We start from the raw sequence: 26,200 nt of genomic DNA, 5'->3' as shown, positions 1-26,200 counted from the left end.
AATGGTGAAAAAAATGTATATCTCAAAGTGATGATTTATTATTGAAAAAGTGAATTTCAAACAAATTTCCACTGCAAACCCTTGGAAAGTTCCAGTTTTTCCTTAGTAAACAACTATCTTTGGTTTGATGAACTCGTTTCCCTGGTGAATGGGTTGAACCTCCAGCAAATTCACTTTCGCGAGTTTGTGGTTAATTTTAGGCTCCACAAAAACTGGTAACAACCACTTGATGAGTGGTCTAACCGCACAAAAGTACATAATCTCCATTAAACTCAACAAACTAACACCCATAAACAGTCCCAGGAGTCCTCCACAATTAGCTATCAAGTCAGTTGAACCGTACAGCTCGTTACGTTCGATTGGTCTTAGCCGAGAGTCTTTGAAAAACACCTGTAGATGTGCCAGTTGTGTTCTAAAAGGTTCAACAAATGGTCATCAATTAGAATTTGTTTCCAACATTAAAAATTACCCTTCGAGAGCCTTCCCTAGTTTAGATTCTATCGTAATAACTTTGGTCCAATCGAACGATGCCTGGGATATTTCCGTGTTGTAGAGTATCGAGGTACAACCCGGCAAACAAGAGCACTCTTTCACAAAGCGCTGGGAGCGACCGTAAAGGTTGGCTTCCATCTCTAGCAGCTCGATCATCGCATCCTGGTAGCACTTTTTCAACCCTAAACCGCAAATCCTCACTCCGGGTGCTCGGGGCATGTAAAACGCTACACAGCCACATCGCCGTATCGTGAAATTCGCCAAACACTCGTGCTCGCAGTTGCTCTGGGTGTAGACCCGGAAGAACCGCAAATAACGCTCGTGGTCGAAGAAACACTTTCGACGTTTCGGTTGATAGGATTGAACACTCTCGGAGGTGATAATCACCTGGGGTAAGACGGCAACGGTCGTTTCATGCTCCAGAGGTATCCGGAAGTGCTGGTTGATGAGCAGTGGGTACTCTGTCGGCATGTGTAGCAGTGCCCGGAATCCTTGAAATGAGTTCTGCAAAGGTAAGTAATATCAAAATATTGAAATAATTACAAGCTAGTTGTGTATGATCTGTTTCTGTTTCACTTTCAAGATAGTAGTTAAATAGTGCAGTAAAAGCAGAATAAGTGATGTGCTTTCTTGTGTAGAAGATGATTGCTAGTGCCTTGTCCCTCGGGCAGAATCATTAGCTGTCAAGTTGCCGTTAAACGATTCCCTCGTTCAAGACAGCTTTCACGAGTCGACCCGAACTTGCTTTCTCATTCTCGTCCGTCGGCAACAAGCATACGATCGAAACAGCAGCCAGTTCTTCGGCAGTGATGGCCTAGGTAAGTGAGCATCAACCAGGAACTCCACATTTTTTAATGAAACGATTTGTAGAACACACATAAAAACAACATTTTCTTCAGAGATGAACCAGCCAATAAGGGCTTTAATAAAACATGAAAAGAGATAGTGCATAAGTAGAATCATTAGCTGTACCTCCCCTCTCAGGGGTATCTTGTATCTTTAGTGACTCTACCTCTCCGATGGGGTTTGTTCGTCACCCCATCATAAATTGTACTGCTTCTTCAGGGCGTTTGTAACTTCTCTTATCATTTATGCTTTCCCTCTCAGGGGTTTGTACCTTCACTCATCGTCTGTACTGCCCCTCTCAGTAGTTTGCACCATCTGTCATCAGCTGTACTACTTACAGTGGTGTTCGAAATAATAGCAGCGCAAAAGAAGCGTATTGAATTATACTGCGTACTTGTATGAGTGTTGTCCTCATCTAACATATGTTACGCACGTTAGTGTATTGGTGAGTGATGAGTGCAACGCTCGACTATTTCGATGCACTACGCACTTGTTTACTTTATTCGGTTGCCATTTTTAAAACATATCGTTCTTGGGCTGTTCGAAAAAATAGCAGCACAGGTTACAAAGTGCACTAAATCGCTGAAGTTTTGAGGAAATTCATAGTTTTCGATGTGAATTTGTTGTGGTAAGAGACATAAATGTTCCATGATGAGTTTTGGTTGATTAGACATTACCGAAAATCTGCAATATTTCAGCAAAATGGGTCGCTCGAAGCATTGTAAGTTTGAAGAACAAAATCACATCAAACGACTGATTGCAAGTGGAAAAACATATCGTGAAGTTCAGGAACTGCTTAACTGTTCTGCGAAAAAGGTATACAATGCATTGCACTGGAAGGAAAAGGGTGAAACTCGTGGCAGGAAGCGAGCAACAGCTTCACGAACTGACCGGAAGATGATTCGGTTGGTGAAAATGCAACCACACATCTCATCAAGAGCACTGAAACAAGAGTTGGATCTTCCCATCAGTACCTCAACAGTAAGAAAACGTCTGATTGAAGCTGAATTGCAAGCTAGAAGACCGAGGAAAGTGCTTCTACTAACTTCGCGACATATTCATAACCGCTTGAACTTCGCCAACTCTCACGTCAATTGGCCCATCCAAAAATGGCGTAACATTTTGTGGACTGATGAAAGCAAAGTAGAGTTGTTTGGTTCCAGCGGTAGGCGAATGTTCTTCAGACGTCCTGCAGGTGCAGAATTCCAACCCCAGTACACCGTGAAAACGGTGAAACATGGTGGTGCCAAAATCATGGTGTAGGAATGTTTTTCGTACCACGGTGTTGGGCCCATCCATCGTATAGACGGTATCATGGACGCAGTTGGTTACGTGGAAATTCTGCAGAATATCATGCTACCATACGCAGAAGAGGAAATGCCCTTGAAATGGATCTTCCAACAAGACAATGACCCGAAACATACCAGCAGACGAGCGAAAGCGTGGTTCCGGGACAATAACGTTGATGTGATGGAATGGACGGCTCAATCGCCGGACCTCAATCCTATCGAAAATATGTGGGGAGACATCAAAAAGGCAGTTTTCGAGGCAAAGCCGACAAAAGCAGAGCAACTATGGGTTGTAGTTCGCCGTGCATGGTCATAAATTCCTGTCATACGGTGCCAAAAGCTTGTGGACTCTATGTCACGCCGTTGCGCTGCAGTGATCAGAAATAACGGGTACACTACGAAGTATTGATGTCATAAATGACTTTCACATAGAGAAAGACTTGGTATGAATTCATTATTTGTTTTTAAAAAATATTTTATTTCTAGCTGCTTTTATTTCGAACAGGGCAAAAATCCTTTTTTTTATTATTCTCAGCCTGTAATTGATATTCTGATCCTAAATCTTTGGTATTTCTAATGTACCATTAATATGCTTACTAAACCAAGAGAGAATTGAAATAAAAGTGTATCTCAGGGGTATGCGCTTTACCACTTCATAAATTGTACTGCCCCTCTCAGGGTTTTGTACTTTACCTTATTTCAAATTGTACTGCCCCTCTTAGGAGTTTGTACTTTACACCTTCGTCACCTGTACTGCCCCTCTCAGAGGTTTGTACCATAGGTGTTACTAAACTTCACTGCCTCTCTCCGGGGTTTTTGCCTACACTCATCATTTGTGCTACCCCTCAAAGATGGTTTCTATCTTCATTCATCAGCTGTACTGCCTTCTCAGGGGTTGGTATTAGACTGAGTCGATTTGGGGTCATTTTTGTATTTCTCAAACCCTGGGGTCTTAAAAGCTTCGTTTTGGTTCAAAACTCATCCATGACTTTAGGTTTGTATGGGAAAATTGGATATTTTGTACAGAAAAATCAACATCATTTTAGTTTCTTCTGTGGAACCAAGCCTGCTATTGGTTTTTGTGCCAATTTATAAATTTCTTACAGTAAATTTTCCGCTGAACAACTTTGTCGAATACCATAACTTCGTATCAAAAAAGTTATTAGCTCCTTAACAGGTGTATGTCTTTTTGGATTGATAAACCATGAATTCAATTGACATCACTGCTGGCTGCCTAGCAAAGTATTGCAAGACCACTTTTCATGCCATACTTCGTGGGACACAAGCAGTGGTGTCAATTGAATTCATGGTTTATCAATCCAAAAAGACAAACATCTGTTAAACAGCTAATAACTTTTTAGTCTCAATAGATACGAAGTTATAATATTCGACAAAGTTGTTCAGCGGAAAATTTCCTTGAAGAAATTTATAAATTGGAATAAAAAACATTAGCAGGCTCGGTTCCACAGAAGAAACAAAAATGATGTTGATTTTTCAGTAAAAAATATTCAATTTTCCCATACAAACCTAAAAGTTCAAATTTACTCATGTAAACGTTACTTAAAAATTCTGCAAAAAATCATGGATGAGTTTTGGACCAAAATGAAGCTTTAAGACCCCAGGGTTTGAGAAATTCAAAAATGACCCCAAATCGACTCAGTCTAGTTGGTATCTTCATTCATCAGCTGTACAACCCTTCTCAGGGTTTTGTATCTTCATTCATCAGATGTACTGTCCCTTTCAGAGGTTAGTAGCTTTCCACTCTAAAAATTGCACTGCCCTTTCAGGGTTTTGTACTTTACCTCTTCTCAAGTTGTATTGCTCTGCTCAGACGTTTGTATCTTGCACTTTCATCGCCTGTACTGCCCCTCTCAGAAATCTATCACTATCTAAAATTCTTTTTTTAACACAGCCATCTTCACTCATTGGAATTAGTCTGTAAACTGATTTAACCGCTTTCTCTTTAACACGCACACTCTTCTTCCAAAACTCTACACAGTCCCGTTTTTTTTCATAACGAATGCTCTCATCAGTTTCCGAGTAAATAACTGTACTGGTGTCTCTCCTGTACTGATGTGCATAGTGTTGCCAACCTTTTATTTGTTTGTTTTTTCTTTTCTTTTAAATTATCTATACCTACTATACTCCCTACACGGAGAACAAAAAGACGGAGGGAAAAGTGAAGTTGATGATTAAAGCAAATCCCAACGTCTCAAGCTGTGATTTGGCTAAAAGGACCGGAATGTTGCGAGCAAAGTCCAGAATGCAAAAACGAGAGCTGGAGCCCATGGCTTCCACCTCTTTGATTGCATCTCCAAACGTGTTCAACGAGTGTTCAATGAGGGGAAGCTTATGTCAAAAAGAATCTTCCATTCCCAGCGGTATCAATCCACCCGTATGCCGTTTGAACTAATTTAGGCACCGAAAATGTTTCGATGTAACTTCAACGAAAAAATTAATATTGGAATATCAAGGAGCGTTCGATGTAGACTTTTCAGGTCAAATTATTGACACGAGCAATAGTCGTTTGGAAAGTTGTTTAAGTTTGTTACAGTTATAATGCATAAATATAGTTGAAACCTCAGAAACTCTTTGAAACATCGAATTTTTACTGTATTTATCGTGCAGAAATTGAGAGATAAAAGGACAAGAATATAATAAAACGATCGAAGCGTGTGAAATTTCATGGATTTTGCAACATCATGGAGTATAACAGCTTGTTACGCTTCGTAGATTCTGGATAAGGAATCTGTCCCGAATTTGTTACGTAGGGGGGGAAGAGATCGAAAATTGTGTTTCGTAAAATTTCAACGGCTTCTTAACTGAAATTCTTAACATTCGCTATTTGTTTATACTCACCCCACAAAGGTAGTCAAAATCACTTATGTTGGACTTCAGCAGTATTGACAGGCCAGAGGTTATACCCGCTCCAATTACCCTCCTAGGGTAGGTATGAATGCTGGCTCCCTGGGGATATCCTTCTTCCAGGGACCAATTGTTTGACGATCTCGCGGCCGACATGTACCTCTGGTTGGGAATCAGTTGATCAACGCGCATAATATCCTTTTCAGCGGCCGAATTGAAGGTAAAGCAAATTCCCACATCGGTTAGAGTGATCGAGAACTCCTCGAAGCAATTGAAAGCTTTGTTTCGCCAGCGGCACAGGATGAAAATTTCATGCGGTGGTATCGCCAAACGACGCATCAGCTTAACGCAATCATCATCGAAGCTTCGGTTGCTCGTCATTCGGTTGAACACAAACTCGCAAATTTGAAGCATCACTTCCAGTTTCTGTAATCTAACGGTAAAAAATAGCGTCTTGAGCCTAAATTTTTAAAGGTTGGGTGGTCCAAAAATAGGGGTATATTATGCAATCGAAACCCATGGTCGCTGTACTTTGGCCTGCTAGAAAGACCCATGATCAATTTCAGCTCATTTGGTAAACTCCAAGGGGTCGCTCAATGGCCTTTAAGTATGTATGAATACATTGGATACCATTTGTTATGCAAAATCCTCTTCTAAGGCTTTAACAGGCATTTATTATCATGCACATGCATGGACTGTTTTTCAAATTTGGCTAGAATCTAGACGTAATTTCATACATTTCCATAGAAGACCTTCAGATGATACAAGTAACGACAATAAAGTTATTAAGGGAATAAGAGAGGAATATCAAATTGAAGGGAAAGAAAGGACTATTCGGAGTTGTTTTAGCGTACCTTTGAGACAGCTATACCTATTTATATTGTACCATTAGTAACTTTTTTGCCGTAGTTCATAACACCTGACAGTCTTTCACAGAAATGAGTGGAATCACGTCTAGATTTCGAAAACCAAATTTGTTGAACAATCGTTTTGAACACATAAAAATAAGCACCAAAAGAGAAAAATCCTTAATCGGCGCCGCGCGTGAGATGACGATAGTCGATTCAATCGAGCCACTTGATTCCAGCAGTCGCTTAAGATTAGAAACGTTACTTTGGATGAATTTTTACAGTTCTCATCCTATTCCCGTAGTCACCTTGGGTGAGAAAAATCGCACCTGGATGACGATTTTAGGTGAGCATTATCGGTACCTTTTCAGGTGGTGACGGGATAGATATTCAATGGAAAATTGATGCTAATGGAATAAATAGGCTTCAAATGATACACTAAAATTTGATAGTTTTAGAAAGAACAATGAAAAATTCACTCCATTTTTGGATTCATCATTCGTGCAAGTTTCAGCTTTGAAATCCTGTTCTGAACCATTCTTCTTCAACCTCGAGGTGTTGTATCCCATATGTTGATCTGTATGCAAAGGACCAGTTGATCACCAGGAATGAACATCTGTCACTTTACCCACATCAACTCCGGGAATGAGGTGACAAAACTCATGGTTACATGGCTATCGTCACTTCACGCGCGGCGCTGAAAAGGGCCCTAGATTTTGCAGTTTAGCAAGAACAAGTGGGGTCAAATTTTCATACAAACTTCAAGATCGTTGAGCGACTCCTTAGAGTGATCCCAATGAGCTTAAATTTAAGGCCTTCTGGCAGGCAAAGGAACAATTTCAGCCCCAAGCTTTTGATTCCGGAACATAACCCTTTATTTTCATACAACCCTTATACTCAGGTATCAGAAAAGCCTTATACTTATACTCACTGTTCATCGGTTTCATTGGCTCGATAATTTGCCCTGGAAGTGGTGTGGTACATCTTGGTAAAGTTGAAGTTACGCATTTTGGCTTTCGTTTCCGGACAAATGGTGACAGCAGGAAAAGGGATCATAAAAACCGGAACCGCCTTCTGGGCATACGTTAAAATCACCGGCTCACTGAGCCATTTGAAGAAAATGGTTCGGATCAGAATTCCACAACCTGCCAGGGAAACCAGAAACACCAATATCCACCAGGTTTTCTCAATCAGTGCTCTATGGGCGCCAACAAAATATTTAACCCCATGGATGGCACTATTACTGCAGAACTCATCCATTAATCGTTTGAGCGGACGCACGCGATGCTTCTTGGCAGGAAACGGTTTCAATGCGGCCATAGTGACTTACTGTGAGCTATTAGTCGCTATTTGGATTTCTTTCCCACTTTTTCATAAAGTTATAACCACGTTTGATATGATTTATTCATGCAGAAGATTTCACAAACATGGAGAATATAATTAGGCGCACACAATCAGGGAAACTCATCAGTATCATCAATAGTGTGAGGGCACGAAGTCAAGTGGATCGGAAATATGTGTGTGTATCATTAAAAAGTTGTTAAAATTGTAAAAATGTATTTTTTTTTCGTTTGCTGTAGAAAATGAGCGGTGTTCAGGATTAGGACCACCACCATGATTCTAGTAGGGAGAACATGGAGGCAGACCCGAACATTTAGGAAGGATTTTTTGTTGGATTTTAGCTAGATAGAGAGAGGACAAGGAAAGACCGCTGAGGAAATTCCAAACAGGTGTTTATTAAACGTTTTAAATTTTCTGTAACAAAGTTCTTGTGTCTAGGATTTTTTAGAAACTATCATGTTTAATCATATTTGAGCTTTTTGAATCCCTGACTTTTAAACCTTAAGTTTTAAATTATCAAATAGGATGGAAATCCCATAAGATTGTACCTGATTGCACCACAGTTGTACCTGATAAGTTTTTCAATAACGATCCGCCAACTGTAACGTTGATAAAGTAGCGAATGCCATAATGATGGTAAAACGACTATAATCGAAACAAACATAAGATGTTTTTCTTGTTTCGCTTGAACTTTTGTTTCTAGTTGTTCTGCCAGCGTTTCTAGTTGCCGGCGTAGGGGTAGCAATCATATTATCCTTGGAGTAATGCACATTTCAGCGCATTGTCATCATTCCAGCTGTGTTCACCCAGCTTTCGCTGGCTGTAGCCAGAGCACCATTTAGCGGCAAGCGAGACTGAATCTGCCACTGCTCAATTCGCTTCCACAGCGAACACCCATCGAGCAGCACCGCTGGTACTTCTTGCTGCTTCTACTGCCTACTTCTACTGCGATCCGAACGCCGCCTGTGGTTATCTTGCGGTTTTATCGCAGCCTGGTACTGCTGATGGACTCGCTCCACTGCTCTGCGTTCAGAGCGCTGCCTGGACCTGGCGACCTGGAGCGCCGATTAGCAGCATGGCGAGTGCTGTTGCCTGCTTTTGTTAGTGCCGAACGGCTGGCACTACTGCGACCTCCGCTTACACTTATGGACCCTCTATGCCGGAAGACCTCCACTTTTCTTCACGGCAGAGTCCCGGTGCCTCTTAGCTTATATTTGGCTGCTCGGCGACCTGGAGCGCCGATTAGCAGCACAGCTCGGGTCGATCGTATAGCACCACTACTGCCACTTCCGCTCTTCGGCCGCCCTACGCCTGGGCGCCGATTGGTGCCTCCGCCTCTCTACGTCGATCGCCCTACGCCTGTGGCGTCTCCTGGGGTCTACCAGGGGGCTGCGGTATTGTTTCAGACGGTTCTTGCAGATGATGAGATTTTTAATCTCCGAAAAAGGGCCCTGAGGAAACGGAATCCACTTATTATTTTTGCCCAAGCGTGGTCTCAGGTGGAACTTACGCTCTTGTGCGGCCTTGTCGTTAGTTCCTTCTGACGCACTTTTTCTCCCTCTGCGGAACTGGGTCCGTCCTTCTGTCTATGGAGTGGAAAAGAGGATGAGCGCTCTCAACTGGAGAGAAGAGAAGAAATGAATTCGTACCTTCCGGTTTGCCGAGCCGATATCAGACCGCTTGGCTAGCTAGTTGTGTCGAACGACGGTGAGGGACAGCTTGCCTGGACCACGGTTGTTGGGTGTCTAGGGGTTCGGAAACGCCGTTAATTAAATTGGTTTTTTCTCCCCTATGGTATAACCGCACCTGCTTCCTTGGGCACTCCTGGTGGACCCCGCACCAGTGTTCCTCAGCCACCACGCAACCGGTCAAAACCGCTTTGACACTTTCTTTTTTCCGCGACTATGACCGTATACGCCAACGCTTGTTGAAAAAAGGCGTTCTCTTTTCCTCGTGCTCGGTTTTAACAGTTTCCTCCACGCTTGGTTTGGTTTCCACCGAATTGGGTGCTTTTAACCCAAACCTGCACGCTTGGCATCTTTTGTCTAGTATTGGTTTTATTCTTCAAACACGCTAATTATACTCGACATGGAGATGGGTTTAAATGTGTTAATTTTGCTAATCGCTCGTATCGTATAATATGTTTTAAGAATCTTGCCAGTTCAGGCTTCGAAGGGCATATCGCATGAAGCGCCACTGGATAGCCTCGATTCGTTCAACTCCATTCTGGTAGAAAGGGTACCAGACAGCGGAAGCATTCTCAAGAACAGAACGGACTATACTGCAATATAAGCTTTTTAAGCAGTACACATCTAATTATTTAGCCACGCGAAAGAAGAAACCAAGATTTCTGGAGGCTTTGTCTACAACGTAGTTCGTGTGAGTCTTAAACTAAAGCCGTTGATCGAGAATAATACCCAGATCATTGATTTGGTCAACCCGGGAGATTATTTCATCCCCGAGAATGTACTCGGCATAAAAAGGCTGTCGCTTGCAAGAAAAAGATATGATCGAGCATTTACTGCGATTTAGCGGCAGGCAGTTGTTGTCGCACCAGTCAGCAAAAATGTTCTGCCGTTGCAGGAAATCAATGTCATCTTTACCATTGATGGTGTGATACATTTTCAAATCATCGCCATAAGCGAGTTTTGGGCCATCGAGAAACGACAATAGGAGACAACAATTATTGGTCTCAAATTGCTTTCTTGCGGCACTCCGGAAGAGCCAAGAAACTGTCTCGAGAAGAATTCTCCAGTATGAACCGGCGCGTCGTTATCTAAACAAATTTCAAACAAATAAATTTTCGAGTGATTGAACTGTGTGTAGTAACCGTGTATTTTCTTTTTGAAACACTTCACTTATTTTTCGTAATATTTCATGTTTAAAACATTTTTTCAGCACTTATAATAATTCACAAAATATTCTTACTATTCGTTCGTAAATTGGAATCTAGAATGATCATCAGTTGGTTCATCCTCAAATCCTCTCATTTTGTTCATTCGCGAAGAACTCATTAATCGTAACTCTATTCTAATTTACACACTGAAATCTCGTGCCCAAATAGATTTTAATTTTAAATCATTTAACACTATTTTCTCCGACAATGTATTTTACTATATATCACTCTGTTTACACATATGAGCGTTCAAGTAAAATGAGTAGTCTTCAAATAAAATAAAGATAATCGAACCAGAGAAGATTACTAAGAAAGTTTTAACCTAAACCTAACGTGTTATTCAATGTTCTATAAATGATTTATTACAACTCGATTTCTAAGGGCATATCTACCACATTCGCCTCCTTCTCTACCCTTATCAGTTGGATAAAATTGAACTAAAAATATTTTTCTTTTATGGTAACCTTTCATAATAAATAAATTTTGTAAAAGTGATGAAAGAAAGCAAGGGCTCAATAGCAGTTATCTATCCTAAGCAGATAAAAATCATAACATATACTTTTCACAAATCGATCAAACAGAGCAGCAGTTAGAATATATACGCCTTATTATTTTTGTAACAGTGTCAATTTAAGAAAATCATTCCTTTTTTTTTTCTGCGTGCGTTGAGTTCTAGTCACTCACTTATTTGACAGATCAGTGAAATTGTTTTTGCTAGTTTTGGTTTGTTGATTCTGTGCCAAGATCTTAAACTTCCTTCACAGTAGAATTCAGACTTCGGAAACCCGTCGTACCTCAACAAGCAACAAGGACACCAAAAGAACATCGTCGAAACTCCAGATGAACGGACGTTGTCGGAATCCTACCAGGATGCACAAAGATTCTGGCAAACACAGATCGATTGAACAAGAAAATCTACCATCCTAGCATCGCGTCAAATGCAAACTGTTGCTATACAACAATCGGATACATGTTCACAAATGAAAACCATTGATACGATTCCGGGAAACGACAAGAAATAAATGAGAACACAGCAATCAGGAACTTCAAATCGAGACAGCCCGCTGCATGCCGTATGATGGAAATTGGTAAGGAAATCAATCATTATCTTAATTATTATGGTGTTTCTGTGTGGAGAGATTTCAAAACAATGCGGTATCGAATTTTGATTCTGAATCTTTCAATATTTTAGAGGAAGTAAGAAAGCCGAAAACTTCGTCGGAAGTGGTTGGCGTTGAGGTTCGGAACGGACACAACAGCTGAGCTATAAGGGCCACGACCAAGTACAGCCATGCTGCAAACAACGCCACTGCTGGATCGATAAATGACTGGAAACACACAAACTAAACGGGGCTTGACCTCTCGCAAGCCTTCTTTTGATGGAACTTATCATTTAACATTTCTTATCTTCATCTTATTTAGTTTGTGTCCTCTCGCACAAACTAAACGGGGCTTGACCTCTCGCAAGCCTTCTTTTGATGGAACTTTTAATCAACATTTCTTATCTTCATCTCATTTAGTTTGTGTCCTCTCGCACAAACTAAACGGGGCTTGACCTCTCGCAAGCCTTCTTTTGATGGAACTTTTCATTCAACATTTCTCATCTTCATCTCATTTAGTTTGTGTCCTCTCGCACAAACTAAACGGGGCTTGACCTCTCGCAAGCCTTCTTTTGATGGAACTTGTCATTCAACATTTCTTATCTTCATCTCATTTAGTTTGTGTCCTCTCGCACAAACTAAACGGGGCTTGACCTCTCGCAAGCCTTCTTTTGATGGAACTTATCATTCAACATTTCTCATCTTCATCTCGTTTAGTTGTGTCCTCTCGCACAAACTAAACGGGGCTTGACCTCTCGCAAGCCTTCTTTTGATGAAACTTATCAAACAACATTTCTTATATTCAACTCATGGCACAAATTAAATGGAACTTGACCTCTCGCAAGCTGTCTTTTGATGGACCATTTGGACTAGGACTGTCGCAGTCTTTCATCGATCGTTACACTAACCTTCTAAAATTCCTTGGATTCCCTTTAGTTCACACCTTGTCTCATAACGAGTCACATTTTTTAATAATCACTATGACTGTTTTCTGTCGTTCTACTGAGTCTGGATTTGTCTGTCTCGTTGTCACTTATAATGTTGATGTTTTGTAGTTTTTTTTTTAAGCTTTAAAATCTACTTTCAATTTTTACGTCTTAGTGTTTAAAATGTCTCAGATACTCATAACTCAGTAAGTTTGTACCTTAATCGTAATTGAATTCGATATCACTTATCTATAGTTTAAAAAAAACACATGTTTCCAGTTTACGTTAAACGACTAAATAATTATTTGAAATATAAACAGAATGTAAATAAACTTTAACTTGGAATGTCGAGCTGATGAAACATTATCAACAAAAACCACGTTAACCCCTTTTCTATCAAGGCTGAATCTAGCGGAATATTCGACAACCTGATCAGCCTGATCAGCGAATCATATTAAATCGTTGTGTCATATATTTCCACAAGCTTGGTATCTTCCTGATTCAAATGATGTCATAAAAATAACATTTTTCTTTTCATTTTAACCAAACAGCGGAAAAGTATCACTTTAGCATGATTATAGTGATTTTAAAATATTGAAACATAGATTGTACTCATGTATAACAATCAATCCAGTAAGCAAAATTCAAGGCAATATTCAACGACTTTTTTTCAAACATATCTACATATTACCTCTTAAAATCATTTAAATAATTTATTATCTAATAACGATGATGATAATGATTTGAGCAGTAAATTTCCACAGATGTACTTCTTCGATACCAATATCATTCACGAAAAAAAAGAAAGAACGTCATCAAATTTGACATTAATTGAACTCAAAGCTCACTATCAACATCTTTACTGTACCACTTACAATTAGACATACAAGATAAAGTGTTGAATAAATTTGATTAATTTTTCAAATATTTTTTATATTCGTTACGCAATAAAATTAATTATTTTGTTTTATCATCCGAAAACTTTTCGACTTATTAAACGCAACGTAAACCATGATTTACTAAAGCATTTGGCAACTCTGCCAGGAAATTCCGTCTGAATGAATATAGTTCCACTGTTTCATGAACGACGCCATTTTGGCCAATTTAAATTCAAAAAAAATGAAAATGAAAATACTCACGATCTGGGAGTGTCAACTGCGCCATTGTAGTAACCGTGTATTTTCTTTTTGAAACACTTCACTTATTTTTCGTAATATTTCATGTTTAAAACATTTTTTCAGCACTTATAATAATTCACAAAATATTCTTACTAATTCGTTCGGACGCAGACTATCAGCAACGAACGTCTCGATGCTGATTTCCTTCCCCTAACGACTTTCAACTTTCAGGATCATAACTGATATGTATCAGTTCTGAGCGATCTATGTAGGCTATTGTAGTAACCGTGTATTTTCTTTTTGAAACACTTCACTTATTTTTCGTAATATTTCATGTTTAAAACATTTTTTCAGCACTTATAATAATTCACAAAATATTCTTACTATTCGTTCGTAAATTGGAATCTAGAATGATCATCAGTTGGTTCATCCTCAAATCCTCTCATTTTGTTCATTCGCCAAGAACTCATTAATCGTAACTCTATTCTAATTTACACACTGAAATCTCGTGCCCAAATAGATTTTAATTTTAAATCATTTAACACTATTTTCTCCGACAATGTATTTTACTATATATCACTCTGTTTACACATATGAGCGTTCAAGTAAAATGAGTAGTCTTCAAATAAAATAAAGATAATCGAACCAGAGAAGATTACTAAGAAAGTTTTAACCTAAACCTAACGTGTTATTCAATGTTCTATAAATTATTTATTACAACTCGATTTCTAAGGGCATATCTACCACACTGTGTTTAAAAAAAAAAAACAAAATGTGATTTAAATAACTTTTTTATCACTTTAAAATGTTTCTTACGTGAAAAAAGTATGATAAACATATTTTTTGTATATGTCAATCGATAGAGTATAATATGAACTTTTAAATGCCATGTTTTCAATGCAAAAGTAAACTCTCAATTTATTTAAGAAGTTTTCCAAAACGTTTGTCATGGGTAGAACTGATCCCTGGAGTCCAAAACGATAATTTTTTCTTCTGAATGTATCGTGATCATTGTTTAGCATGAAATTACTAATATCTGTCCAATAGCTTATGTTTGTTTAGTGATTATCTGATAAAATGGACTTGAAATACTGTATTTATCTAAAAACTTAAAAATGGCGCCTTAAAGTATTCAAATTTTTTTGAATTCTCTTTGTCCGATTCTTACAAACTGTGAAATGATATGGCACAAAAAAAGTCAACAGACCATTTATCTTCGGATTTTACTAGATTTTTGCAGAGGGTCAGGGCACCCTGAATTAAGGATCTGGTCTCCTTTAAAAAAGGATCATGTCTCCTGTAACTTAAAAAATATCACAATTTTTTAGTCTCATGGAAATTCTTCTAGATCATCAAAGAGGACATGTATCGTTCTAACTTTTGGAGCATATAAACTTGAAAACACACGCTGTAAGAAAATGCAAAAGACGGCCAGTTGCTGAATTTTCTTAAAAAGATATGATGAAAATAAGAAAAGGGGATCGAATATCTCCATTCTCCCCTAAGCAGTAAATTTACAAACTAAGTGCCTCAGTTCAAATTTTGTCCTTGATGTTTGATGAAGGTTCAAATGCACAAAGTGGCAATTTGAATGTGATGCACTTTGTTTATTTCATAAAACTCTAACCCTGTTTTTCATCTGCTAAATCGATTTAAATAAATATTATTCATAACTTGTAGACTATAAGATGTTAGATTTACGAACTAAGTTGTTGAGTGTAAATTTTTACCTAAATGTTTGATCATGGCTCATGAAGGGTAATACGGTCAAAATTTGGTCAAGGGAAAACGCGTTTAAATATATGAAATCGTTTTTTTTTAAATCAAATTAAATTTCTTTTTCAAGTTTATTAAGTATAAAATTCAGGAAAAATATTCAGATAGGCTTTCCAAACCCGAATTGCCGGGCCTTACGCTTAACCCCTGCCATCAGATTTTGTACAGCCACCTTGTCCACCTGCTTCGCCGCAGAAAGCCAGTTTGCCTTGAACTGATGCTCGTCCTTAGCAGTTTTTTTTGGTCTTCTTTAGGTTCCACTTGACAATTTCCCAGAATTTCTCTATTGGGTGGAGCTCTGGCGTGTTGGGAGAGTTCTTGTCCTTGGGAACCACCTGCACGTTGTTGGCGGTTTACCACTCCATGGCCTTTTTACCGTAATGGCGAGATGCCAAATCCGGCCTAAAGCAGTACGGAACAACCGTGTTTCTTCAGGAAAGGCAGCAGACGTTTATTAACACTCTTTCACGTAAATTTCTTGGTTGACGGTCCCGGAAGCTATGAAAATGCTGTTTTTGAAGCCACAGGTTCAGATGGCTTGCCGAACCAGATATTTCTTCGCAAACTTTGACAGTTTCATGTGCTTGAAAAATTTCTGCTACCTTTCCCCTTCCTTTTGCCGTATAAAACTTCTGTCCCTGAAGCTGCTTGTAGTCAGCTTTGACGTAGGTTTCGTCGTCCATCACCACGCAGTCAAACTTCGTCAGGATCGTCGTATACAGCCTCTGGGATCGCGCTTTGGCCGTCGTATTTTGTTTATCATCGCAATTTGAAGTCATTACCTTCTTGTAAGTCGATAGTCCGGCTCGTTTTTTCTCTCGATGCACGGTTGTAGACGATACACCCAGCTTATTTGCGGCATCTCGGAGAGAGAGGTTAGGGTTTCGCTTGAAACTACCGGCAACTCTCTTTGTCTTCTCAGCGGCTTCCGGTTTTCGATTTCCCCCCGATCCAGACTTCGTGGCTGTCGACATACGTTCCCCAAACACTTTAATTAAATTTGTAACGGTTGATTTGGCAACTTTTAGCGATTTTGCCAGCTTTGCGTGTGAGTAGCTCGGATTTTCGCGATGCGCGAGCAAGATTTTGACACGCTGCTCTTCTTCCTTGGACGGAATTTTGACAACTGAAGAGTGAATTCAAAAATCAAAATAGGAGCAACATTCTACACACATACACACCTTCAAAATGAGGGGTGTTCAGGTTTTTTAAATGCAAAATTGAAAGAAATACGTCAAGTTGATATTGACCAAATTTTGACCGTATCATCCTTTAAGTGACTCTCGGTTTCTGCTGAAGACGCACGCAGGTCACGACTTTTTTTTCGGACGAAAAATTGTCAACTCTGGAAACAAAATCGAACAAGCAAAATGACCGTGTTTATGGAGTATGTTTTTGTAATATTCACCCCGTTAAAAAGTGGTCGAGCGTAATCAAAATCACGTCAGCTTTAATAGTTTGTCATTTCAATTCGACTTGATATTCTTTTGAAGATATTGACTACTTGTCGCTAGTCAGGATCGAATGAAATGGACTGAAAATTACAAGCCTTGACTATAGCTATGTATCAATTGATAGTGGCATGAAAATAAATAATGAGTGTCTATGCACCATAATTTTTTTCTCCAAATACAGTTTTGCTTTTAACAGCATAAAACATTGATCGTTGAAAACAGATTTTGTCTTGTTTCATTAGTTCACCTGAATGGACTACACCGTCACCGGATTTTAACCCACTAAACTTCAATATCTGTTGATTCATGCTAGCGAAGTTGGATGACGTTGGACATCCGAGGTTGAACACATTTGAAAACGTTTGGTGAAGATTTTAGACGAAATGCCGAACTAAGTCTTGATTCCGAAAAGCGTTAACGCGCCGTTATTAATCATCAAGATCAAAATTTGATGAAAACTCAAGTACAAAGTTTGTACTTCTATTACTTAAAGATGATATTGAATGATATTGATTCCGGTGAGAAGCAACAAATGGTTTGAGTTTTATGCAATAAACAAAGTGTATCACTGTCATGTTGCCACCCTGTAGACAGGTTTACTCTTGGAAAATTCCCTTTTCATAATATGACAGTAAAAAAACACTACAACAACACCCACAGAAAATGTTAAAAAATTTAAATGGTAATTGTGGCTAACTAGGTGCCGAAAATGCACCGAAATGTGCATCAATGATTTCATTCATTGTGTCCATCCTTATTTATCTTGGTATGGGATAGGGAGGTATATGAAAACGATTTTTATTTTGTTTCCTTTAACTCATGGTTCAAGTAAGGACTGAACATTGGGTGTAGTAGATAACTTCCCCCTAATACAGATGATATTGCCCTAGGCCAGTGGTCGGCAACCTTTTGAGTCGGAAGAGCCAAAAACTTAAATTTTCAAAATTTCAGAGTTTGAAAGAGCCACATCAAAGTTGTTTTTAATTGAAAAACAAAACAAACAAAATAAATGAATGATCAACGGTCATTAGTTTTACGAAGATAACCCAATAGAGTTTTTTTCTAACTCTTGGATTTTTCTTTTAAATGAATGTGTTTCTGATTGCCAATAATAACATGGATTTTTTTCTGGATCGTCAACTATTCTAACATGCTTTGATTTTATATCAATTTAAATACGTTGGCAAATATCGAGTATGGAGAATTTTAAATCCATATAAAACATAAATGAATATTTTGCATGGTGTTATAGAGAAAGATTAGAATGTATTCACATATGTAGAATATTCATAATTTCTTCGGCAATGAAAAGCTATTAAAATAACAATGGAAAGCGAAATAAATTTTCTTATAATTTTCAAGCTTTTTTATGACATTTCCTAGATTTAGCTAATCCTAATCAAAACTCAGAAGTATGAGAAAGAATTCAACATAAATTTACGTAGCCGAAAATTTAAATCTTCAAAAATTATGCTTCTGACAACTAGTAGAATTTCATAAATTCTTGACATCATTCTGAAGACTGTCAGAATTCTATGTATCTGGAAAACTAAAAAATCTTATTTTATGTCACATGCGATTTTCAGTCCAATTGAATGAAAAATAGAATTCAACACATTGTAAACTTGTTTCTCAGTGCTTGCTAAAGCTTAGATTACTGAAAAAATCAGTAGTTTGACCAGTATTAATCTGTAATAATGTGATTATGTAGCGTTCATAGAAAACTCGTGACAAAAAAAAGGGAACAGTACATCTTAACTAATAAAATCAGTTCAAGGAATCTTTTAAATTTTCAAAACAAAATAAATAAAAATAAATCAAAGTGATTAACTCTTAATCGAAAATGAAAAAAAATATATTCGTTACTGAAACTTCGTTCAAAATTTATGTGCTTTGGTAAATATTGGGTGCACGCTGCACACTTGAAATGGGTTCAAAGACTCAAAGGTTTGCTTTTATTGAATACATACAATTTAATTTAAATAAAAACTGCTTCAACTGAAGGTCAATATAGTTACTGATTCTGCCTGTGAATAAGATTTCAAATACATTTTCAAAATTGAAATTTTCATTCATTCTCAATGTTGATTCGAGTTTGACAAGCTGTTAAACTTTAATATGTAATGCTCAATTGTTAGTTTTGGAATTTTGTATTTTATTTTCAAGTTCCTTTATTCCTTTTAACCCGTTATTTATTGAGTAGGCTTTCCAGATTTTTACTGTTTGAGTTTTTAAGTTTTAAGTTCAAAAACCGGTTAATATCCGGGCAAATTCAGCCAAAATGCACGAACTTTTCATAAAAAAGGAAAGCAAAAACCTGAAAAATAAACACACGAAAGATGATTTTTATCAAGACACATCAGCAGCGTTCAAATCTTATCTCACAATTTCTAAAAATGCTTGCGAATTTATTTCGCTAAAAAAAGCTGAAAATTTGGAATTTCTTAAAAATTGTGAGAAATTCTGGAAAAAAACCGGGCCTTTTTCCTCGATAACCGGGCAACCGGACCGGACCTGGAATCTCTCAGTTTTTCTTTGAAAATCTATGCAAGTCCGGTAAACGTTAAACCCCGGAAATCTGGAATGCTAAATAAATAATATAGGATTGAGGTGGTTTTTCGAATATTTGTATATTGTTTTGCGTCAAAGTTTTAAATATTTTTCGAAATGGTTAATTAATTCTAATACGATTTTAGAAATTTCAACTGATAAATAATCATATAGGGCAAAAAATTATTGCTTATGTTAAAATTATAAAATTTGATGAGAGTTTCTTTGTTTGATAACAAAACAGAGGCTGTCAATGAACTACTATTTCGTAAACGATAAACTTTGATGTTCTTGTTAGCTACAGCCCAACTTTTGTGTTCAATTGATTCTTAAATTTACACACGTTATGCAAATAAAATATTTTATGCATGTTTTTATTGGTTATTTTGGTTCAACAGTTATTCTTTGCATTTACGGTTATTAAATTATGTTTATCGAGTTATTTCGTGAGACGGTGTATTATGGAAATAAAATATTAATTACAGTTAATGATAAATTAAATCTTGATTGCAAAAAATTGTAAAATTAGGCTTCAAAAATGCTATTTGGTCCTTTTTTCTGGGCCTATGAAAATCCGTGTGCCAGTTTAAAAGACTCAATTATCGCTTTAGCACAATTTTTTAATATTTTATTCAAAAGTATATTCATTTTAGCACAGTGAACTAAAGAGCCGCAGGTTAACATCAAAAGAGCCGCATGCGGCTCGCGAGCCGCAGGTTGCCGACCTATGCCCTAGGCTATCATGTTAAAATCACGTGATAGTGAGCAAAATTTTCCAGCACTCTCTCGTGGTGATGACAAATTAACTACATTCCCGAGCGTCTGTTCTCTAGAACAACTTTGTCCATTATGGAAACCCCATCGCTGGAAAGGGTTATTAGGCTGAATACTGGGTTGAGGATTTTTCGAGTCACGAAACGTGCACTGGTGACTCACATCGCGTTGAAAATCAAAGCAGGACCTTGGAAGCATAAAAAAAAAATTATGTACAGCTTTGGCTGCCTCCTGGTTACGTACCATAAATCGAACAAAAGGCTACTGACAGGAGCAAAAAAATTAATAACAGCCTTTCGGGTTTGTCTTCGTTCGTTTGAGTGCGATTGGTTTACACAAGTGGGGAGCAGCGTTGCCAACCTTCCAGATTTTCTCTGGATCTTCCAGACTTTTTGGACTTTTGCCAGACATTTTTTTAGGTTTCCAGACTTCCAGACTTTTGTCATTTCTTCCAGACATTTCCAGACTTTCAAGTTTCGACATGAATTTTCTGACAGAACAATAAAAATTCCAAATTTTCGATGCAAAATGGCAGGAAATGATTCTAATTAGTAATTGAAGAGTGAGGAAAGCTACGAAGATGGTAGTTAAACAGGAAGTAAAGCATAAAACGTAGTACCACCGACATCACCACAATAGTCTAAGGCAGTGATAGTGTATAGAATGTATGGTTATTATGAAGTAATTCCCTAGACTGCAATATTGCGTGGCGACCAAACAAAAACAGGTCGTCACCTGTCACCTATAAAGAGCTCGCCATCCAGACTTTTCGAGACTTTTCCAGACATTTTTTCAAAATCTTCCAGACATTTCTGAAAAACAGTTGGCATCGCTGGTGGGGAGCTCAGTTAGAGATAGTTGCCGGACATCGGCTCAGGAAGCAACTGACTTGCCAACTGCGCTTTATCGCAAGCCCCAGAATATGGTTGTTTGGTGCTGAACCGAATATTCAGTCATGCCAACCATCAGATTATGCGATGCCACGAAATGGCTAGGGCTAAAATAGAGCTACTTAAAATTCAATCGTAACTGCTTTTCCCCCTGAATGTAGAAAATTGTAAATTCGAAATATTAATTACATTAGACTGAGCAAGCAGGGTTGTGTAGAGGATAGATGAAATGAATAAAAAGATATGTATATAACATAAGAAAGTTGAAATAGGTCAAAATTTTACATGTTATTGGGTTTCACGTTTCATCGTGTAAGTTGAGAGCGAGCGAGAAAAATGCCAAGCTCCCAAACAGGAGCAGAGCAACTATTCAGTTGTTCTACGACTATTGGATTATACGGATGTGCGTTGTTAAAATAGAAAGTAGTTAGAATCGGAAGGAAACTGGCGGATTCGACAATGGCGCAGTTTAGACTCCCTCCGCCAGGTAAGTTAGTGATATTGAAAACAAAGGAAATTATCTTAGTGTTTCGTTTTGGAGAATTCAAAGTGAAGTGAACAGAAGAAACAATTTTAAATGGTTTGATATGACAGAGCTCTGACGCAGGGGCAGAGCTCTGATCAAAAGCAAGGTTCTTAGATACACTAGGTTCTCCGACTTTTACAGTAAGTAGGCGAGGAGTGAGCGGGGCTCTCAATGAGTTTGTTTATTTTTTGCTCAGCTTTTCTGTGGTTTGTTGGTAAACAAACTTCATGAGTTCCGTATAGTTGCATAGCCTACATAGCCAAAATGGCTGAATCGGGAATTCGTTATTCGGGAACACCTCCTGAATATATACCCACCTTGATCAAAAGTAAAGATTTTTGATAAATGGCAGGCTGATGATGGAGCTCTGACGCAAGGGCAGAGCTCCAAAGCCAGGGCAGAGCACTGACGCAAGGGCAGAGCACTGACGCAAGGGCAGAGCTCTAGAAAAAAACTGACTCTGACGCAAGGGCAGAGTTTTTGAATGGATAATTTTTGCAAATTGATATTGAATCGGAAACAAAAAAAAATCGTAAAGATTGAGGCTCTGACGCAAGGGCAGAGTTTCGAAATACAATATTAAGAAGGAAATCAAAAAGAAAATTGAAAAAGGTGATGTTCTGACACAAGGGCAGAGCTTCGTAGCAAAAAAAGAGAACTGACGCAAGGGCAGAGCTCCAATAAAGCAGGGTGTCATAGTTCTAAATGAAAAACTCTGAAAATGCAGCAGTTTTAGAGGAATGAAAGCAAATTAAAACGTTCAATGAATGGGAAAATAAAAGATGACAAAAAAGTGATGAGTGAGCTAAAAAAAATACAGTTACGAAAAATTGAGATTTAAAAAAAATAAAATAAAAATTATTGAAAAATATAAACTAAACTTGAAAATAAACCTTTGAAAAGTAAAATTTTAAGTCGCTAAAAATGGTGAATGATTGACATGAAATAGCTTTGGATTTTGGAAAGCTATAGAAATTTAATAAGTAAATGGGGATGAAAGATGGAACCCGATTATCACAATTGAGAATTGTAACGAAAAAGTATGAACAAAAGATATTAAAATGTAAATGTAAATATAATAAACTGAATGATTGAAATCAAGTAGGTGAAAAATTGAGCTTAGAAAAGAATAAAATAGATATGTAATTTTGAACATTAAATATAAAAAATAGCTACGGCAAATGTTGTAAGAAGAAAATAAGAAAGTTTTTAAATAAATTTAAATCCCAAAAATGGTAGATGATTGAGATGGATGAATTATGAAGTAATGAAACCAAAAACAAAATAGAAAATAAAAAAAAAACAAAAAATTTGACAACATATTTATTCAAAAGATATACTATAGGTATATAAATGCAAATAATAAAATGAATCATTGAAATAAAGTAACATTAATGCAGATAATTATAGAGCAAATTTTGTGTGATTTTTTAAAAATAATTCAAAATGACAAAACAGGTTAATGATTGAAATGAAACATTTATAAAGTTTTGGAATACTAGAAAAAAAATGAGAATGATAAAGAAGAATAGAACCAAATAAAGTAAGCGCCGAATTTCATAATCGAAAAACTGTTATGCACAAAAAGAATTTCAAAACAAAAACTAGATCAGCCTTTGGTAAGAACTGAAAACGTTATTGACAAATGATAATAAACGAAAAAGAAATAATAAAGAGAGAAGTTTGAAAAACATTCAAATCGCTGGAAGTTGGAAAAAGAGATAAATAAAAAAAAAAACATCTACAAAGTGAAAAAAAACCTTTCTCTGACGAAAGTGTGGGGAGAATATTCCTTTACATTTTCCATAATGATCTTTTTGACTTTTGGTGCGATTATTTAAAATTGATACTAGAAGAATAGTTTGTTTTAATTTTCTAACAATTCGTAATGTTAAGTAAGATTGAGAGTAGAGGAGGAGATGAATGTAGAGGATAGATGAAATGAATTAAAAGATATGTATATAACATAAGAAAGTTGAAATAGGTCAAAATTTTACATGTTATTGGGTTTCGCGTTTCATCGTGTAAGTTGAGAGCGAGCGAGAAAAATGCCAAGCTCCCAAACAGGAGCAGAGCAACTATTCAGTTGTTCTACGACTATTGGATTATACGGATGTGCGTTGTTAAAATAGAAAGTAGTTAGAATCGGAAGGAAACTGACGGATTCGACAGGTTGGTCGGCTCTTCTCAAACAACAAAGAGCCGGGAGAAACCAACACTGTTTTCAGTTCGGCTTCCGAGTGTAATCCTCTTTCGCTGATCGTGCTCCACTCGTTACCCGAGTTTACACGAGCTGTAAGTGACTCGGACGGCAAGTGTGAGAGCATTTGCATCCGAGTGGGAGAAAGAGAATTCTAAACAAAGAGCGCCCTGTGTTTCAGTCATACACCTCAGAGTAAAGAAGGAAAAAATTATTTAGACTTCCACCACACAACGTAGAAAAAATATAAACAATTTCTACTCCGCTACCATGCCTGCTGCTGTTAGCTGTTTTGAATTTTTTTTTTGCAAAAGGTAGCGTTCGAAGAAGAGGTGACAGGCGGTTTCATCAAAAAATTAGGACACCGCGAAGAACAAAAACCAGGATTTTTCAAGACCCCAGTAGATTGGTGGAAATGAAATGCAGCTCTTCTTAGATTGCATAAATTAAGGCGAAATAGCGGTGCAGTATACGCCTTAATTTATGCAACAGAAGAGATATGAAGTTAGGTGGCTTTAAGTTTATACCGAAAAACACCGTTCAAATATCATCTGAACCGAAGATTACCATTGGTTTAAGAGGTTAAACTGTTTTTATAGCAAAATCAATTGCAATTAAGATCAGGACGGCTTCTAGAAAATCAGGACACCGCTGGGAGCTTTGATTCGGAAAGTAGCATCTTTTCTCGTGAACGTACCAAGAATAAACTGAGTTAACTCTCGAATTCTCCTCAGCACATTGCGCAACAGATTTTTCCGGAGAAGGGAATTCTCTTCATCAGCGGATATGAATGCTCTCGCTCACTCTTATGTGTTGACAATCTCACTCTTCATTTCAGTGCGATTTATCTCTCTCCGCACCGATTGAGGGAGCAGACGAAAAAAAATGCACTCTCTTTCACTGGACAAGCCGATCTGAGGAGTTTTGCCACCCATGTGAGCAAGCATGGAAAAAAACGGATCGAAGTACATTCAATCTGCAATCCGTGGTGAACTCATTCAGTTCTAGCTCAGTGATGTCAACCTTTCAGATTTTGTCTGGATCTTCCAGACTTTTCGGACTTCTGCCAGACATTTTTCCAGGTTTCTAGACTTCCAGACTTTAACATTTTCTCCAGACAATTCCAGACTTTTGGGTTAGTACTTAAATTCATCACAGAAACTATAAAAATTCAAAATGGTAATGGTGTAATAAGGCAGTAAATCATTAGAATTTATGAATTACGATCTCAAACATGTTTAAAGGCTATTAATTCGTATGAATCTCGTTTGAATCTATTTGTAAGCTTATTGGTATATTTATTTATTTATTTCACCAAACATCGTAGGCTACATATATATTCTTAAAACTAGAAGTACAATCTTAATATTACTTCAAATACTACAATATTAGGTTCTTAAGTGCCTGTCGCCGTAAAAAGCACTTTTTAGCTGCTGTTTAGACATAGTAAAATCTATGTTCTGGTAGTTTTTATTATAATTCTGCATAAGACAATTGATTGGACTATTTTTACCATAATCAGTTCGAGCAGAGGTTAAAATAAACAGATTTCTGGTTCTCAACTGGCGACTCGGACAATAAAAGTTTAACTTATTTAGTAGATAAGTAGATTGAACACGCTGATTAATTATGTCGTTTACAAAGGAGATTGCAGCAAATTCTCTTCTAACACTTAATGGTTCAATATTTATTAGTAAACAGCGTGATTCGTAGCTTGGTAATTGGCTCTGTGACCATCCTAGATTTCGTAAAGCAAATAGAACAAATTGTTTCTGAATGGATTCTAAACGGTTTTTATGAGAAATTTGAAAGGGGGACCACACAACGCTGCAGTATTCAAGTATGGATCGGACATAAGCTGTGTACAATGTTTTTAATGTATATGGGTCTTGAAAATTATAACTAAAACGTTTTATAAAGCCAAGCATACTATTTGATTTTTGAATTACTGAGTTATAGTGATCTACAAAAGTAAGTTTTGAGTCCAATATAATACCTAGATCTCTTATCTTATTGATTCTCTCCACAGGCTCATTTCCTAATGTGACAATTTCATATGACGGATATTTTTTCCTTGTAAATACAATATGTGAACATTTTTTCACGTTTAGTTCAAGAAGACTTTTACTGCACCATTTGTAAAAAATATTTATTTCATTTTGAAACACCCTGAAATCTTCTTCGTTGTTGACTATCATATAAAGCTTCATATCGTCTGCGTATATAAGCACGTTTAGCTGGTTCAGTAAATAAGTTATGTCATTGACGTATAAGATAAATAATAAGGGACCGAGATGGGAGCCTTGAGG

At 37.5% G+C, this 26,200-nt stretch overlaps 1 protein-coding gene across 1 annotated transcript; it reads right to left on the bottom strand.

Moving 5' to 3' along the window:
* Positions 1 to 102: 102 nt before the first annotated feature.
* LOC129742986 (pickpocket protein 28-like) lies at positions 103 to 7,660 on the bottom strand. Its single transcript, XM_055734930.1, has 4 exons — positions 7,272 to 7,660; positions 5,487 to 5,925; positions 470 to 996; positions 103 to 412 (listed from the first exon to the last, which is right to left on the bottom strand). The coding sequence occupies exons 1-4, from the start codon at positions 7,658 to 7,660 to the stop codon at positions 103 to 105; spliced, it is 1,665 nt and encodes a 554-aa protein (XP_055590905.1).
* Between the last annotated feature and the right edge of the window lie 18,540 nt (positions 7,661 to 26,200).

Source organism: Uranotaenia lowii, chromosome 2, assembly GCF_029784155.1.
Source record: "Uranotaenia lowii strain MFRU-FL chromosome 2, ASM2978415v1, whole genome shotgun sequence".
Classification (NCBI taxonomy): domain Eukaryota; kingdom Metazoa; phylum Arthropoda; class Insecta; order Diptera; family Culicidae; genus Uranotaenia; species Uranotaenia lowii.
Note: the sequence above shows the minus strand (reverse complement) of the source record. Positions and strands in the feature narration are given on the sequence as shown.

What these genes read in the sequence shown, in the direction of transcription:
- LOC129742986 (XM_055734930.1), bottom strand. Translation starts at nt 7,660, where the DNA reads ATGGCCGCATTGAAACCGTTTCCTGCCAAGAAGCATCGCGTGCGTCCG. An exon ending in GCCAATGAAACCGATGAACA is followed by an intron (nt 5,926 to 7,271) that starts GTGAGTATAAGT and finishes TTTTACCGTTAG; the next exon opens with ATTACAGAAACTGGAAGTGA. An exon ending in ATTTTGACTACCTTTGTGGG is followed by an intron (nt 997 to 5,486) that starts GTGAGTATAAAC and finishes TTACCTTTGCAG; the next exon opens with AACTCATTTCAAGGATTCCG.